At 57.0% G+C, this 14384-nt stretch overlaps 1 protein-coding gene across 1 annotated transcript; it reads left to right on the top strand.

The window, feature by feature from the left end:
• The first annotated feature begins 6 nt into the window (after positions 1 to 6).
• MUC4 (mucin 4, cell surface associated) lies at positions 7 to 9041 on the top strand. The gene is made up of 26 exons (XM_042820344.1): positions 7 to 522; positions 1036 to 1175; positions 1345 to 1509; positions 1589 to 1744; positions 1822 to 1952; positions 2161 to 2249; positions 2387 to 2752; positions 2865 to 2984; positions 3169 to 3371; positions 3737 to 3815; positions 3984 to 4154; positions 4285 to 4386; positions 4587 to 4823; positions 5130 to 5264; positions 5397 to 5575; positions 5663 to 5822; positions 5901 to 5999; positions 6109 to 6291; positions 6380 to 6453; positions 6638 to 6702; positions 6870 to 7060; positions 7235 to 7403; positions 7482 to 7652; positions 8318 to 8355; positions 8481 to 8563; positions 8733 to 9041. The coding sequence occupies exons 1-26, from the start codon at positions 15 to 17 to the stop codon at positions 8787 to 8789; spliced, it is 4071 nt and encodes a 1356-aa protein (XP_042676278.1). The 5' UTR covers positions 7 to 14; the 3' UTR covers positions 8790 to 9041.
• Positions 9042 to 14384: the final 5343 nt, after the last annotated feature.

The following is a 14384-nucleotide window of genomic DNA, read 5'->3' as shown; positions in this document are numbered from 1 at the left end:
ATGCCTCTCTCGGTATGGTCACAACACCCTCCTCTGCTGTCTCTAGCAGCTCTCTGGGGCCACACAGCCCCCGTGTCACCCCAGAGACACCCATCAAGGCCACCAGCAGTTCCCGTGACCCAGCCTTAGAGGATTCCAGCACAGACACATGGGAAGCCACAGCCATGTCCTGGAAGAACACCATCCCCTCCAGCAATGCCATTACACCAGCTGGCTCACCCAGCATTGACACCTCCATGGTGACCAGGCACACCACGGTGTCACCTCCTATGGCAACGACCAACAGTGCTGCCCAGTCTCCCTCTGCTATGCATGATGTCCCCACTGCCCTAAGAGTGACAAACCACAAGGCCACCTCTGCATCTACTGCCATGTCCAGCCCTGCTAAGGGCATACCAGCAGCCAGCAGCCCCACCAGAGCAGCTCCAGGCTTAGGGGCACAGAGTGGACCAATCACAGCACCAGGGGCATCCACTTATGCCACCCCCCAGAATCCCATGTCCAAGCCTGGCACTGAGCTCGGTAAGTCGATTTTCTTCCCCTTTCCCAACGTGAAGGAGAGAAGGGGGCCCTCAGCCTTATTTTCCCAGCTTAAGGGAGAGAATTCACTTAATACATGCTCAAGTTCTTGCCCAGCCCCTGGCCATGCTCTTACCCCGGAGGCGATGAGCATCTGCAGGCACACCCCCCTCACCATACGTGCCAGGGTTCACATCAGGTTCATTATTCACAGCATTCCAGCCCAAAATCGGAAGAGTCACCGAGACTGAAGTGCCTCATTTCCTTCAGTTGCAATCCCTGCCTCCTGAGTCACCACAAAGAAAGCCAAATTGGGTTAAATATCATGATGGCATTTTGGGGGGGTTGGGGGGGAGGGAGAAGGCATCCTTGAGGGTGACTCTTGGGATTCCACCCGGGATGGGGGACCCACCACCAAAATCACACCCCAGGGCGAGGAGGCAGCTGAGCAGAATGAAAACTGGAGCAGAAGTTAATTGTTTCTAACCTCCCCCATTAATGTCCTGCCTGTGTCAGTCCCAGCAGTGTCACTGTACCCATTTGGCGCAGCGGAAGGGGACACAGAGTGCATCCAGAGAACAGTGGACTTTAACTCCCCATTGCTGGAGCCCGAGATCGGGTTCCCCTTGGGGAAGGCACTGCGGGACACCCTCTACGTGAGTTCTTATGCCTATATAAGGGATGTGCAGCCTGTTCAGTAGGAAAAAAAAGAAAACAAACAACCCACACAAATGGGACAGAAACCTGATTTAATTTTTCACCACCTAAAATTGATTTTTTTCTTCTTGGATGTATGGATGCAACCTAACCTGTCATTCTGCTCAGTTTACAGACAATGGACAAATCATTTTTCCTCCCACGGACAACCACGTCCCCTCCAGCCCCCACCCCCCTTCCCAGGGCTTCAGTGGCCATGAGGCTTTACCCGTGGTGGCCGCCTTTTGGGGCGATGCGGATTTCTCTCGTGGTGTTGGCACAACCTGGTACCAGGTCAGGGTCATTGGGCACCTACAGGCTGTGACCCTGCTGCCTCCAATCCTCACCCACTGAAACCCCCCTGCAACCACAGGAGTACCCCACCCTCGGCTCCATCCGAGATCCTATTATCCATGATGTGGAAGCAAAGATTCAGAAATACATGCGGGTGCCATACTCTGCTAAATGGACCCTGAAGGTGACGTGGGACAAGGCTCCATCGTACCCGTCCCAGCTGGATGATGCACAGGTGACAAAGAGGAACTGCCACTAACAATGGATGGGGCACAGCAGTGGGGTGCTGATGGGCCTCTATGGGTTCCCCAGACCAACACGTACCAGGCGGTGCTCTCCACTGATGGCAGCCGCTCCTTTGCCTTGCTGCTGTACCAGGATGGTGGCATGCGGTGGGACTACGCCAGGCTGGCAGCCAGGGATGCGCTCATCGGCTTCTCCAGGTGCTGTGACCTTGTGTGTGTGTCCCCAGAGATAGCCCCAGCTCTCTCCTCTAGTGTAGCCGTGTCCCATTTCAAGCTTCACTCTCCAAGGATAACCCACAAAGCTGCCCAGCCCCAACTGGAAACCCCTGCCCACAGTGTACTGGGTGCAGGAACATAACCCTAACCTAACTCTAACCCTAACCCCAGAGCTCCTCTCTTTACCTAGTGGTGATGGCTATGCCCTGAACAGTGAGCTGACTGAAGAGCCACCAGCTGTTAGGTACCGTCCAGACCAGCACCGCAGCCCCGGCACTGGTATGGCACCAGGGGAGATCTTCAATTCACTGCTGGGTGGGATGGAGGCTGTTGAGACCCTTTTTTTGCACAAGCCCCACTGCAGGGTTTCAGTGGTCGCTGCAGTCCTGCTGTTCTTTTTTCCTATTGCTCTCCAGATGTGCGTGGGCTGTGGCTGTTCCGGCTGGACAACAGCAGCCGGGTGAACTCCAGGCTGCAGTGCCTGACGTGGCTGCAGGCACAGCCACCACCGTCCACCTGGAGCATGGAGCTGCCACCCTGCCCCTGCTCACGGCCCCAGGCAGAGCTGGACCCCCGATACCGCCGGAGCAGAAGTGCTGAGTCCCCTCCTGCACCTGGGGTGACCACTGTACCCCAAAATACTTCAGATCTCTTTGTGACGGTGCTGCGCACCACATCCCCCAGCCGGATGGGAGCTGGGGTGCGGTGTGTGTACCACGGCACAGGGTTTTTGGAAGGATGGCAGGAGAGATTCTGGAGCCCACCCAACAATCCTTCAGACAGTGAGTGGGCACCGCCTTGTCCCGGCCCGAAAACACCCACAGGGTCTGCCTACACTCTGCAGGAACAGTGGGACCCACATATCCCCAACACCCAACCACTGTATCCCTACAGACCAAGAGCTGGAGGCGTTTGAATGGTGCTGCCGGCAAGTGGGGAAGCCTCATTTCTGCACCAGGTACAGCGAGAAGAGACCAAGAGCTGGCTGTGAGGGATATGTGCCACCCACCCCTGGTAGGTCCCCTTCCTCTGTGGTGGGGCACTGAGCAGATAGCATGGCCATACCCATGTAGGCTGTGGTTTGCAGTATCCCAGTGGAGACTGTTGAGCACTGTGGTTTGCTTTCCTCCACGCAATGATACCAGCGCTTGCTTTCCTTTCCCTTCTCAAAACGACTCCATTTTCCTTCGGACCCTAGCCAATGCCTTTGGGGACCCCCATGTCACTACCCTGGATGGCCTTACCTACACCTTCAATGCACTTGGGGACTTCATGCTGCTGCTGGCCAGTGATGCTCACACCAGCTTTGTGCTGCAAGGGCGCATGGCCCGCACCGGTACAGCCCGGGCCACCAACTTCATGGCCTTTGTTGCCCAGTACACCTCCAGCACCACCACAACAGTGAGTAGAGCTACTCTCTGCACCCATTTTGGTAAGTGTTATCTCCCATTGTCACCAAAGCAGCCCTTGAGAGGGCTCTGAGCCTGGAGCCAACATGTTGCAATGGTCAACCGTTGGTGATCAACCAAGCAGTGGTGGTAACCCAGATGTGCCCTGTGACAGTGGCAGTGGAGAGCACTCACCATCCTTACCCATGCAGCCATCAAAGCTGTGTCGTCATGTGTTTGCTGGGGCAAAGATTATGCCAACACATCTTCCAGGATGAACACCTGTTCTGGGGGAGGACAGCGTCCAGCAGTTTGTCCTCTGCAGGGGGTGGGGAGGGACAAGCAGGAGGGACATCCTGAGCAGTTATCCATTTGCAGGTTGAGTGGACCTTGGGGAGCTCTAATGAGGTACAAGTTCTGCTGAACTATGAAACCATCCAGTTTTCCTACTCCCAAGGTAAGGGGGACATGGTGTTAAATGTTAATTGTATCTGAGGAGGATCAGAGGTGTACCCATCCCATAGGGACTTGGCCAGTGAGGTTGGGAATGCTCCCCTCTCTGAATTCAGAGACATCATTTCAGATCTCAGACTTGTGTGGGCTCCTTCTGTGTCTTCTTTCGCAGACATGGATGCTGAGGTGTACTACAGCCCCAGTGTCCTGCTGGTCAACACCTCCTCCATCACAGCCATCTTTGATGGGACCATCTCCATCTCCGTCTCAGCCAACTCTGGGATGCTCAGTGCGGTATGCAGCCTGCTGGAGCAGTACCATAATGGCACCAGGGGCCTGCTGGGTGAGGACTCTGCCAGCATCCTCTCACCTGTCCTCCAGCACTGCTGCAGGGCCAGGGGCAAGGTCCCCTTCCCACCCCATAGCTGCTGGCAGACACTGGGGACTCCAATCCCACAGTGAATTTCCATCAGGTGTATGGAACCATAACCCAGCAGATGACTTCCAGATGCCAAATGGAACTAACATTCCTGTAAACAGCAGTGAGGAAGATATCTTCAGCTATGGGATGACCTGTAAGTCAGAGCTTGGGAACCAGCCTGGCCATCCCACGCTCCGGCACCTTCTGGCCATGCGCTGGCTGGAGAGGCTTGGACACTGAACAAAACTAGTGCCAAGGGAGCCCTTCAATTTCTTTACCACCGCATGGAATCCAGCCCTAAAAAGAGCTAGCGTTAAAAACACGAGGTCCTACTCATGATGTGCTCTTTTGCAGGGGCTGTTGGAGAGCACAGCCTGTTTGCCCAGCCCCTGGCTGCACCAGTAACAACCTTCAACCCCATCTTCTTGTCTCAGCTGCGACAGGAGAGCAAAACCCAATATCAGCTGGCAGCCTCGCAGTGCCACGGCTGCAGGGAGTGCATCTATGACATGCTGAGCACAGGGGATGTGGCCCTGGGCTTGGCCACTCAGAGCCTGGTGGAGGACTACCAGAAGAGAAAGGCAGCACTTGGTAAGTGGGGTGTGGGGAACTGGAAGAGCCCTGCTCCCTCTCTGGGGCTATATGAGGCAAGAGAGATGCCACCAAGTTCTTGAGTTGCAGTGCACGGCTGGCTCATCTCCAATCCTGGGAGATGCCACCAGTCTTGAATTGCATGGCACAGCTGGCTGGTACTCAGGCCTGGGAGATGCCACCCAGAAGGGATTTTATTGGGTGGCCATGGCTACATCTGCCCAGGGCCACCTCATCACTGCGAGGTACACTGACCAAGAGATGCCAAGAACTCTTGGTGAGCACACAGGGCTGCTCTTCCCTCAGATTCCTTCCCTCCCGTGATCACCGGCAGCCCATTGCTCACAGCATTCAGGACAGAACAAGTCACCAGGCAGTACCAAGCTACGGGGCCGGGTGTACGCTTTGTCCCTCACATCTCATCAGAACTCAACATATCAGGTAGGGATGGAGAGAAGGGACAGGATGGGGCAGGACGGGCAGCGCACAGATGTTGGGTTCTGGATGGAACCCCTCCAGGAGGGCTGGGACGCAACCACTACCACGTGCCCCCTCCTCCTCTGATTCCTGCAGAGAACGGCATGCTGACATGGGAGCCCCGTGGGACAGCCCCGCTCAGCATCACCCTGCAGGCTGTCAGCCCACACCTCCCCCCAGCCCTCCTGCAGCTCAGCTTCACCCTGTGCAGCTGCCGCAGCATCCAGCAGTGTGACTACAGCAGCACGACCACCATCGCCAGCTCCTCCTTGCAGGTAGCAAAGCTCTGGGACGTCTCCCTCCACCAGCCTCATCCCATCTGTTCTCGTGTCCCCTAAGCTAGTGTCACAATCCCTTGGCAGCTGGCAGCCTGCAGGTGTGACGATGGATACTGGGGCCCCTTCTGCGAGCACTCACCGGACCCCTGTGCCCAGGGCTGCTTCCCTGGCGTGGGCTGTGACCCGCACACAGGCTGTGGTCCCTGCCCACCTGGGCTGACTGGCAATGGGCAGCACTGTGCAGGTGATGTGGGCTCATTATGGGAATGAACACTGGGGCCTCGAGGGGTTTCGCCCGGTGCCATGCTGCATTGCACTGCAGATATCGATGAGTGTGTGCAGAAAACGGCGTGCCAGGGGAACCTCACCTGCACCAACACTGTGGGCAGCTATACCTGCTCCTGCCCTGCCGATGCAGCAGGTGAGTGCAGGCATCCTGGGATGCACAGCTTTGTATGGGGTAACAAGCAGAACACCTTGGCTCCAAAAAGCAGTGTCTACCTCCTGCATCAAGTACTCCCATCCCACAGGGGAAGGTCTGGGATGTGGCACTGCCTGCAGGTCCCACTCCTGCCCTGAGGGCTTCTGCAGCAACGGGGGACGCTGCCGCCTGCACCCCCCTTCCTGTACACCCACCTGTGAGTGTCCCCCAGCATTTACCGACCGGCACTGCGTGGTGGCAGGAGGGGACTTTCTGCCCTTGGCCAGCGCAGGTGGGTGCTGTGTCCTACATGGGGCTGTCACCCATCCCAACTCACCCAGCCCTGAGACACAAAGGCACCAATGCAATCTTGTCCCCAGATCTGCCCCAGAGGAGCGTGCTGCTGTGGGTCAGGGCAACGCAAAGTGCCACAGCTGAGGAAGTCAATGCCACTGTGCGTAGTGGTGGGGGAGGGGCTGTGGCTTGTGGATGGGTGGGATGCTGCAGGTTGGGGTGCTGTTGCATTACCCCCCCCCCCCCAGGGATCCAGCTCCACGTGCCCCATGCCTTAGAGGCAATTGGGGCTGGGGTATTGGATCACAGCCCACATAAATCTCCCACCCAATCCCTTGGCACAGGTCTCAGCCATCCTGGGCTCTCTGGAGGTGAAGGCATTTTGGAGCAACACCAACATCACCTGCATGTGAGTGCTGAGCAGACAGGGCAGAGCTTAGAATACAAAGAGTTTTGCCCCTACGGATCTGCTTTTCCAGCCCCAGTACTGCTAAACCCTTACAGCAGTGAGCCCCCTCCCTTCTTTCCCCCATAAGTCATGGGGAAACTGAGAACAGCAGCCAGCTCCTCTCCCAGCAGGACAGCTGATGGCCTCACCTTTGCTGTGGTGGCCAAATTTACCTACAATAGCAGCAGCTTTGTCATCCAGCTCCTGAATGAGGAGCTGACAGTAGCCATCACCAATGCTTTCAACGGGCAGAGGGCACGGCGGGAGTTGGCACACTTTGCACACTTACACCTGGACAACATCACGGACCTGGTGAAATGTGAGTGCCCCAGTACCAACGGTGATGGGACTCCCGTGGCTGTCCCCTGCCATCCAATGCACCCTGGGGTTGTGATGGAGATGGTTTGGTGCTGATCGCCACCAAGGGGTCCTGGGGATGCAGCAGGCATTGATGCTGCCCCAAACCCCCATGCATGGACCCATCCCTCTGCAGTATCAGTGCCTGAGCTGCAGCATTACTTCTCCTGCTCGCTATATGGCTATGAGGGTTACCAGCTCGACTATGTGGAGACAAGCGGACTGATCTGCATCTCCCCCTGCAAGAAGGGCTACTGCCAGCACGGTGGCCTCTGCCAACACCTGCCTGAGGGTCCCACGTGCAGGTAGCTGTGACACTGAGGTGAGCGACACCACCCACACAGCAACCCCTCCCTGTATCCAAATCTCCATCCCTTCCACAGCTGCGTGCCCTTCTCCATCTTCTCCCCGGGCGGTGCTCACTGTGAGCAGCTCGCTGTCAGCCTCGCTGCTTTCATCAGCATCATGGTGGGGGCCCTGGCACTGCTCTGCCTCCTGCTCTCCACTGCCTGTCTTGCTGCACAGCTCTGCCGTCGGCATTGGGAGCCCCGGAGGTGAGCGAGGGACTGGGGCTGGGCCCATAATGTGGGTGCTGTGGGGCAGGGTGTTAAGAGTGGGTGTCAGGAGAAGCTTTGCCATGCTGAAAAAGTGGAAAATCCATCCCAGGTACGGGACAGGGGTGTTTTGGGGAAGGAGGCTGAGCTCAGCATCATCCACCCTATTTGCAGTTGTCTGCTGCAATGAGGAGTGACAGCTTCCTTCTCCATGTCTGAGAGCGGTCATGTTTCTTCCCTGTCCCACCCTGTGTTTGGTTACAGAAGGGCTTTCTGTTGATTTTAATTTGAATGCCATCCAAATGATTTCCGCTGAAATTCATGTGTTGCTGGGAGGAGCAGGTCTGGAGCAAGAAATAAAGCACATTGCAGGGGCAGAGCTGGCTGGGGGAGTAGTACCAACCCATCCCCATCTGCACCCTATCCTTGGTATGGGATGTGTGGGGTGGGAAGCTCTGCATCTGAGCCCCCAGTGTGCCAGAGCATTTGTTTGCATTTGGGACAAGGCAAGAAATGCGGTGTATGCAGGAGCTGGGGCTTTTCCTCCTCAATCCCTGTCTACAGCCCCACACTCAGTCAGTGCTCCCCGCATGGGGGGTTGAACACAAGACAGGGGCTCTCCTGCCCCACCGATATGTTGTCCCCATTCTGTCCTCCTCTCCTAGGACCAAGGGGACCTTCTGGAGAGAGCGGCCATTCTCCTGTGAGTACACTCCCAGCCTGCTTTGTAGCCCAGCTCTGAGCAACAGAACAGGCAGTGGAGTGTCCCTATGCTCCCCAGTTGTCCCCACAGTGCTCCCCCAGCTCTGATCTTTTTGCCCATCCCAGCTCTGATGAAGGCAGAAGAGGGGGCAGAGGCCTCAGGAAGGCTCTGGGAACCACAGCTCCGGACCATCGATCCGTCCATCCAGGTGTGCCAGGGGTCACTGTCCCTGTGTATGGGGCAGCACAGCAGTGTCCTTGTCCCAGGGCTCAAAGTCTGCTCGGGATGCTGGGGACAGCAGGATCTGCACTGCTGCCGGGGCTCAGTGCAGGGATTGTGCAACTAGAAGACCACTTGTCCTGTGCCCCTTTTTGCAGATGCGGTTCAAGAGACCCCACATCCTGCCTCCATGCCAAGGCACTGTGCAGCCCTAACATGCTCTGCTCCCAGCAGTGGGGCAACGAGGTAGGGCTCCGGGCATGGGAAGGGGATGGAACATACAGAGCTGTGGGACGTGGCTGTGCCACGAGGACATGGGTCACCAAAGCAATGGGATCTTCTGCAGAGGACCTGAAGAAGTGATTAGAGTCATCCATAGGAGTGTCTACCACAGAGTGTGCCCCAGCATGGTGCAACCAGACCCAGCAATCACACTGCATTATGAACAAATCAGAATAAAAATGAGATGAGGGCATTGTGCTGAGTGATGCGTGCACCCCCAGCTCTCAACATCAGATCACACAAGCCAGTCCCTGCTCCAAGCCCACTCCCATCCCACCCACCAGAGAGGTAGCTGCACTTCACTGGTGATGCTCAGACCCTCTGATACTTTATTGAAGGCATGCAACCTGACAAGAACTTTGGTGCTTTTGCAAGAATTCAGGTGTTCTCACGCACACAATATTATTTTTCTCCTATTATTTCCAATCACAGGGTTGAATCAATGCAAGGTGTGAAGGCCCAGATGCTGGGGGCTAAAATCCCCTGTAGTGCCAGCCTCAGGCAGGAGAGCAGGGGCAAGGAACATGATGACAGTGCCTGTTCCATCATTGAGGGAGCAGAGGCATGCAGGGGACACATAGGGTACAAATGGAAGTGAAGGGTTTGGAGGATCATCCACGGCGCAGAGTGTGTTGTGTGTATGTGACCTGCAAGTTACTCCTCCTCCTCATCTGCAAAGAAATAATAAGTAGTGAAACCTCATCCCTAGCCTCTCCAGGGTATGGGGTGAACCCAGAACCCCCTGAGCCCCTCACCTCTCTGCTCCTTCGAGTCGCTGTCTTCTGAGGAATCCTCTGTGGATTGCAAGAAAGACCAAAGCTCAGCCCACACCCACAAGTGCTGCCCGATACTCCACACATTTCCTCTCCTCTACTCCACACATTGCCCAGCTCCATAGTGCTGTGTGTTACACCAGCTCAGAGCACCATCCTCCTCCAAGCCCAAACCCAAACTCGTCTCAGGGCTTTCACTGCATTCACCATGGAGGAACTGGGATGTCCCCCTCCAGCCCTGGGCACATGCAGGCGGGGAACCCACCTGCACTGTGTGCCCGGTACCCATCGCATCCAATCCGTGGTCTCTTCTCGTTGTAGCGGGCACAGAGGCGAGCGCTCCCTGCTTGGTTGCAGCACCAATCATACAGCTTCAGCTCCTGGTCTAGGGGGAAGGAAACACAGCATCACGGGCTGGGAAGGGGAGGAGAGCGTGGCCATCCACAGTGTGTCCAGAGATGGGTTGGCACAGGGATGCTTCCCCCCTGCACCCCGGTGTCTGTGCTTACCACGATATGGGGATACCTGTCGGTACGCCCTCCAGTATCTCTCCTGCCGCCCCTCCACCAGCTGCCCCCGGCCATCGTACAGGCAGCGCACACCAGCACCGTGTGAGTTGGGCAAAGCAGAGTGCAGCATGGAGACACGAGCAGACCCCCAGCCTGGAGCAGGGATGCAATCAACTCATTTGGCACTCTGGGGACACCCGTGGGGGATGCCATGGGCATACAGGGGACACACTGGGAATGGTGGTGCCACTTACCTCCATGGCCACTCCTGAAGCGCCGGTCATGCTGGCCTTGCTGCAGGGAGCAGGGGCAGGCAGGCAGGCCCTGGCTCCATTCCTGTGGCTCCTGCTGCTGCCTCGTCCACGCCAGGCACTTCAGGCGATAGTTGATGCCCACACGGCTCTCCAGCTTGTACAGCCACAGCCCACGAAGATCTGAATGGGGAATGGGAGATGGGACCGTGGGCTGCTCCAGCAGAGAGAACAGATGCTGATGCTGTTGGGTCCCCACCACGGGACCCCAACACCAGGGGAATATTCAGGAAATGGGAGAGAGGCTCTTGCTGAGAAGAGATCTCCAAGAAATTGTATTGCACAAAAAAGGTATGCATCATTATGGAAAACCCCAAAGATGATCCCAAAGTTTAGCTTGTTTCCAGGGCATCACTCATATTCAGGGAACTCAGTTTATGTGTCTGGATGGGAATGGTGTTAATAGTAAATTCAGTGCCCCCCCCCGGCCTGGAGCTGTCCCCATGCCTGTGCAAAGCATCCCCCAGGCCATTTGTCTACCTGTATTGTAGCCTCTGTAGCGATCAGGGCGATATTTTGCAGCTGGAGATCCTTGGGTCAGGTCATCATTGCGGTAATACCCATCCCCACTGCACAGGGGGAAGGGGAACAGTCAGACATTGTGGGGTCACACCACCCCAGCATTGAGTCCCTGTGACACCCTGTACCTGGTGTAGCCGATCAGCACATTGGTGGCCGGCAGCTGGGTGTAGTCCCACTGCATTCCTCCATCCTTGTACAGAATCAGGACATAGGACCTGAAGCCATCAGTGGTGAGGACAGCCTGGTATGTGTTTGTCTGGGGAGAAGCACCAAGGGCAGGTAAAGGACTGAGCAGAGCTGATGGATTTACCATGAGGTAAACCTAATGAGGCTTCCTGAGAAATGGTACTTGGACACCCCCACCTCGTAGGCCCATACCCTGCGGCTGTCACCACGTGCCCCGTAGGCAGGTGCCTTCTCCCAGGTGATCTTCAGGGTCCAGGCTGCGGAGTAGGAGGACCTCAGATAGTGCCGGACCTTCGCTTCCACGTCACGGATGAATGGTGGCTTCTCTGAGTTCAGGGTGGGGAACTCCTGTGGGTTTGGGACACAAAGGGATGAGACCCCAGTGGGACCATTCATGATGCTGCAATCAGGCGTGCGGTTCCCAAGAAGGGAAATGCCACCCATCACCTGTTCACTCTGCATCTCAGGGGGAATCCATGAACAAAGCAATGAATGAGAACCATTTGAGTTGGAAGGGACTCTTAAAGGCCATCTGGCTGAACCCCCTGCAGTGAACAGGGACACCTACAACTCCATCAGAGCCCCGTCCAACCTGACCACAAGTGTCTCCAGGGTTGGAACACCCACCACCTCTCTGGGCAACCTGTGCCACTGCCTCAATCACCTCAATGCAATCACACAGAAGGATTGATTCACTGACCTGGTAGAAGGTGGTGCCGGTGCCCCTGGAGAAGTCAGCATTGTCCCAGAACACGGCGATCATAGGAACACTCTCATGGCCGGTGAATCCATGGGCAGGCGGGTTGGGGAGTGTGAAGATGCTGCTGTCGGAGGCTGGGAAGATGATCTGCCCGTTGTCTGTGAACTGTGCACAAGGGGATTGGGTTGGAGCTTTTCTACATCAGGGACTGGAAAGAGGTGCACTCAGGGCAGCATGGACTCACGTAGAGAGAATCACGCAGGGTTTTCCCAAACGGGAATCCGATCTCGGGCTTGAAAAGTGGGGAATTGAAGTCCACTCTCCTTTGCACATATTCGTGGTCATTCTCTCTCGCTCCATACCTATAGAAGGGCACCGCTGGGACTAAAAGAGAACAATAAAATTCAGAAAAAACGTTCTTATAGCAAAACCCCTTGGGCTGTGCCAACAGAAATAATTTTGCTTTCAAGGTGACACCGCCTGGGCAGCAGGAGGATGGGGGCACACCGGAACACCCCACTCCTGCTCCCATCCCTCTCCCTGCCCGAGCCCTGCATCACCCACCTGGGGGAAGTGGCGGTGGGGTCGGGGTAGCAGCCGGCTGTCCAGGAGCTGGGAGCATAGAGGATGATACATGGGAACCAACAGTGGACCTGCCGCTTGCCCCCAGCCCCATGAGCCCCATCTTGTCCCCAGGGCTGGAGGCTGGGCCGCAGGATACAGCAAAGAGTGGGGTGGCAGAGGTGGACCCTCTTTGGGCTCCCCCTGGGATCGGGATGTATGCAGGGGTGCTCACCCTACTGTCAGCCCCACGGGCTGGATTGGTGATGGTGGGGCCATCAGCATCCCCCCTGCCTTCAGCTGCTGCAGGGACCCCACGCTGGATGGGAGGCAGCAGCAGGGCAGCCCCACCTGCAGAAGCAGCTCCCCATTTCCCTGCTGCCCACTCACTTGCTGAAATCAGAGAGGAGAGCTGGGGACTGGTGGCTGCTCCCTCCTTTAGGTTTTCTCTTTCAGATGCAGAAGGCAGAGCTGGGGCAGCATTAGGGGCATGCTGGAGCTCTTCTCCCAGTGGAGCCAGCATCCCAGAAGCCGTCTCTTCCACAGGGGGCTGTGGCACTGCTGGGGGGCTGCTCCCACTCTGGGTACTGGAGGCAGAGGCGGGGCCTGCGTTGGGAACTGAGCTGTCCCCAACCCCCCTGGCAGAGGCAGACGCAGCCACCATCAATGGGCCGGAGGCAGCTGGAGCCACTGGGACCAGGGGCTGTGTCTCCTGGGGTGAGGTGGGGATGGAGGGGGACGACACTCCCGAGGCGATCTGGATGACAGTTCCCAGCCCGGTTCCCCCACTGGCAGGAGGTGATCCCTGGGCTGAGGCTTCCAGTTTGCCTCCAGCCAGCTCTACCACGTTGACTTGGCTGAGTTTGGCATCAGGAGGTCCGACATGGGCATTGCTTTGGGTGGTGGGGGGAAGGATGGGTATTTCCTTGTTGCTCTGGAGAGCAGCAGCCCCAAAGCCTGAGCTTGAGCCAGCTCCACCAGCTCTGGGGATGTCTGCTCCTGTATCTGCTCCAGCAGCTGCTTCAGGTAATGAAGATCCATCAGCAGATGGGGAGGAAGATATAGAGATCAGTGTAGAACCCTGCCTTCCATCAGAGGCTACAGCTGCTCCTGTCCCAGTTTGGTCCTGAGATTGCCCTGGAGCTTCTCCATCTGCAGAGACAGCCTCAGCTCCATCACGCACTCCTCCTGCAGCAGAATGGAGCCTGGGTGCAGCAACCAGGGAGGGCTGCAGAGCACTGGGAGCACCACCTGCTCCTCCCAAGACACTTAGACCAGCTGTATCTGAAGCAGAGGGAGCTGTGAGCACATCACTGGGGTAGGCAGGACTCGATGGGGACAGAGCAGCAGGCAGCAGCTCCATTCCAGCCTTCAGCCCAGTGCCTGGTGAGGAGCTCAGGGATGGCTCAAATATAGCTGCACTGCTCACTCCTCCCAGCACCTGCCCCTCTGCTCCCGGCGCTGTCAGACCTGTGCCAGGCTGCGCTCCAATGCCAGGAGAGGGTGGCCCTTCAGGTCCATATGATGCTGAGCTAGGGGCAGCCAGCACCGAACTAAATCCACTGCTTGGTCCCTCAGCCCCAGGGAAAGCTGTGTCCTCAGGAGCACTGACTGCTGTGTCCCACGGCTGTGATGCACTGAGGGATGGGGATACAGGTGCTTCGGGGGCAGCACCGAGGTCGGGACTCACTGCTGCCTCTGCTCCAGTACCAGGCAGAAGACCTGTTCCAGTTGCAAGTCCAGCTACTGGAGAGGAGCTTAGGGATGGCTCAAATGCAGCTGCACTGCTCATTCCTCCCAGCGCTGTCAGACCTGTGCCAGGCTGCGCTCCAATGTCAGGTGATGGTGGGCCCACAGGTCCAGATGATGCTGAGCTGGGGGTATTCAATGCTGAATTAATGCCAGTGTCTGGTCCCTCAGCCCCAGGGAGAGCTGTGTCTTCAGGAGCACCAGCTGCTGTGTCCCA

The sequence above is a fragment of the Centrocercus urophasianus genome, unplaced genomic scaffold (assembly GCF_019232065.1).
Source record: "Centrocercus urophasianus isolate 14NV4802_14NV808 unplaced genomic scaffold, USGS_Curo_1.0 seq_19, whole genome shotgun sequence".
NCBI lineage: Eukaryota > Metazoa > Chordata > Aves > Galliformes > Phasianidae > Centrocercus > Centrocercus urophasianus.
Note: the sequence above shows the minus strand (reverse complement) of the source record. Positions and strands in the feature narration are given on the sequence as shown.

Bases quoted from the DNA above. Each gene is read 5' to 3' on its own strand.
- MUC4 (XM_042820344.1), top strand. From the start codon at position 15: ATGGTCACAACACCCTCCTCTGCTGTCTCTAGCAGCTCTCTGGGGCCA. The intron at 1,953-2,160 runs GTGCTGTGACCT...CTCTTTACCTAG, and splicing joins GCGCTCATCGGCTTCTCCAG to TGGTGATGGCTATGCCCTGA. The intron at 8,564-8,732 runs GTGTGCCAGGGG...CCCTTTTTGCAG, and splicing joins CCATCGATCCGTCCATCCAG to ATGCGGTTCAAGAGACCCCA.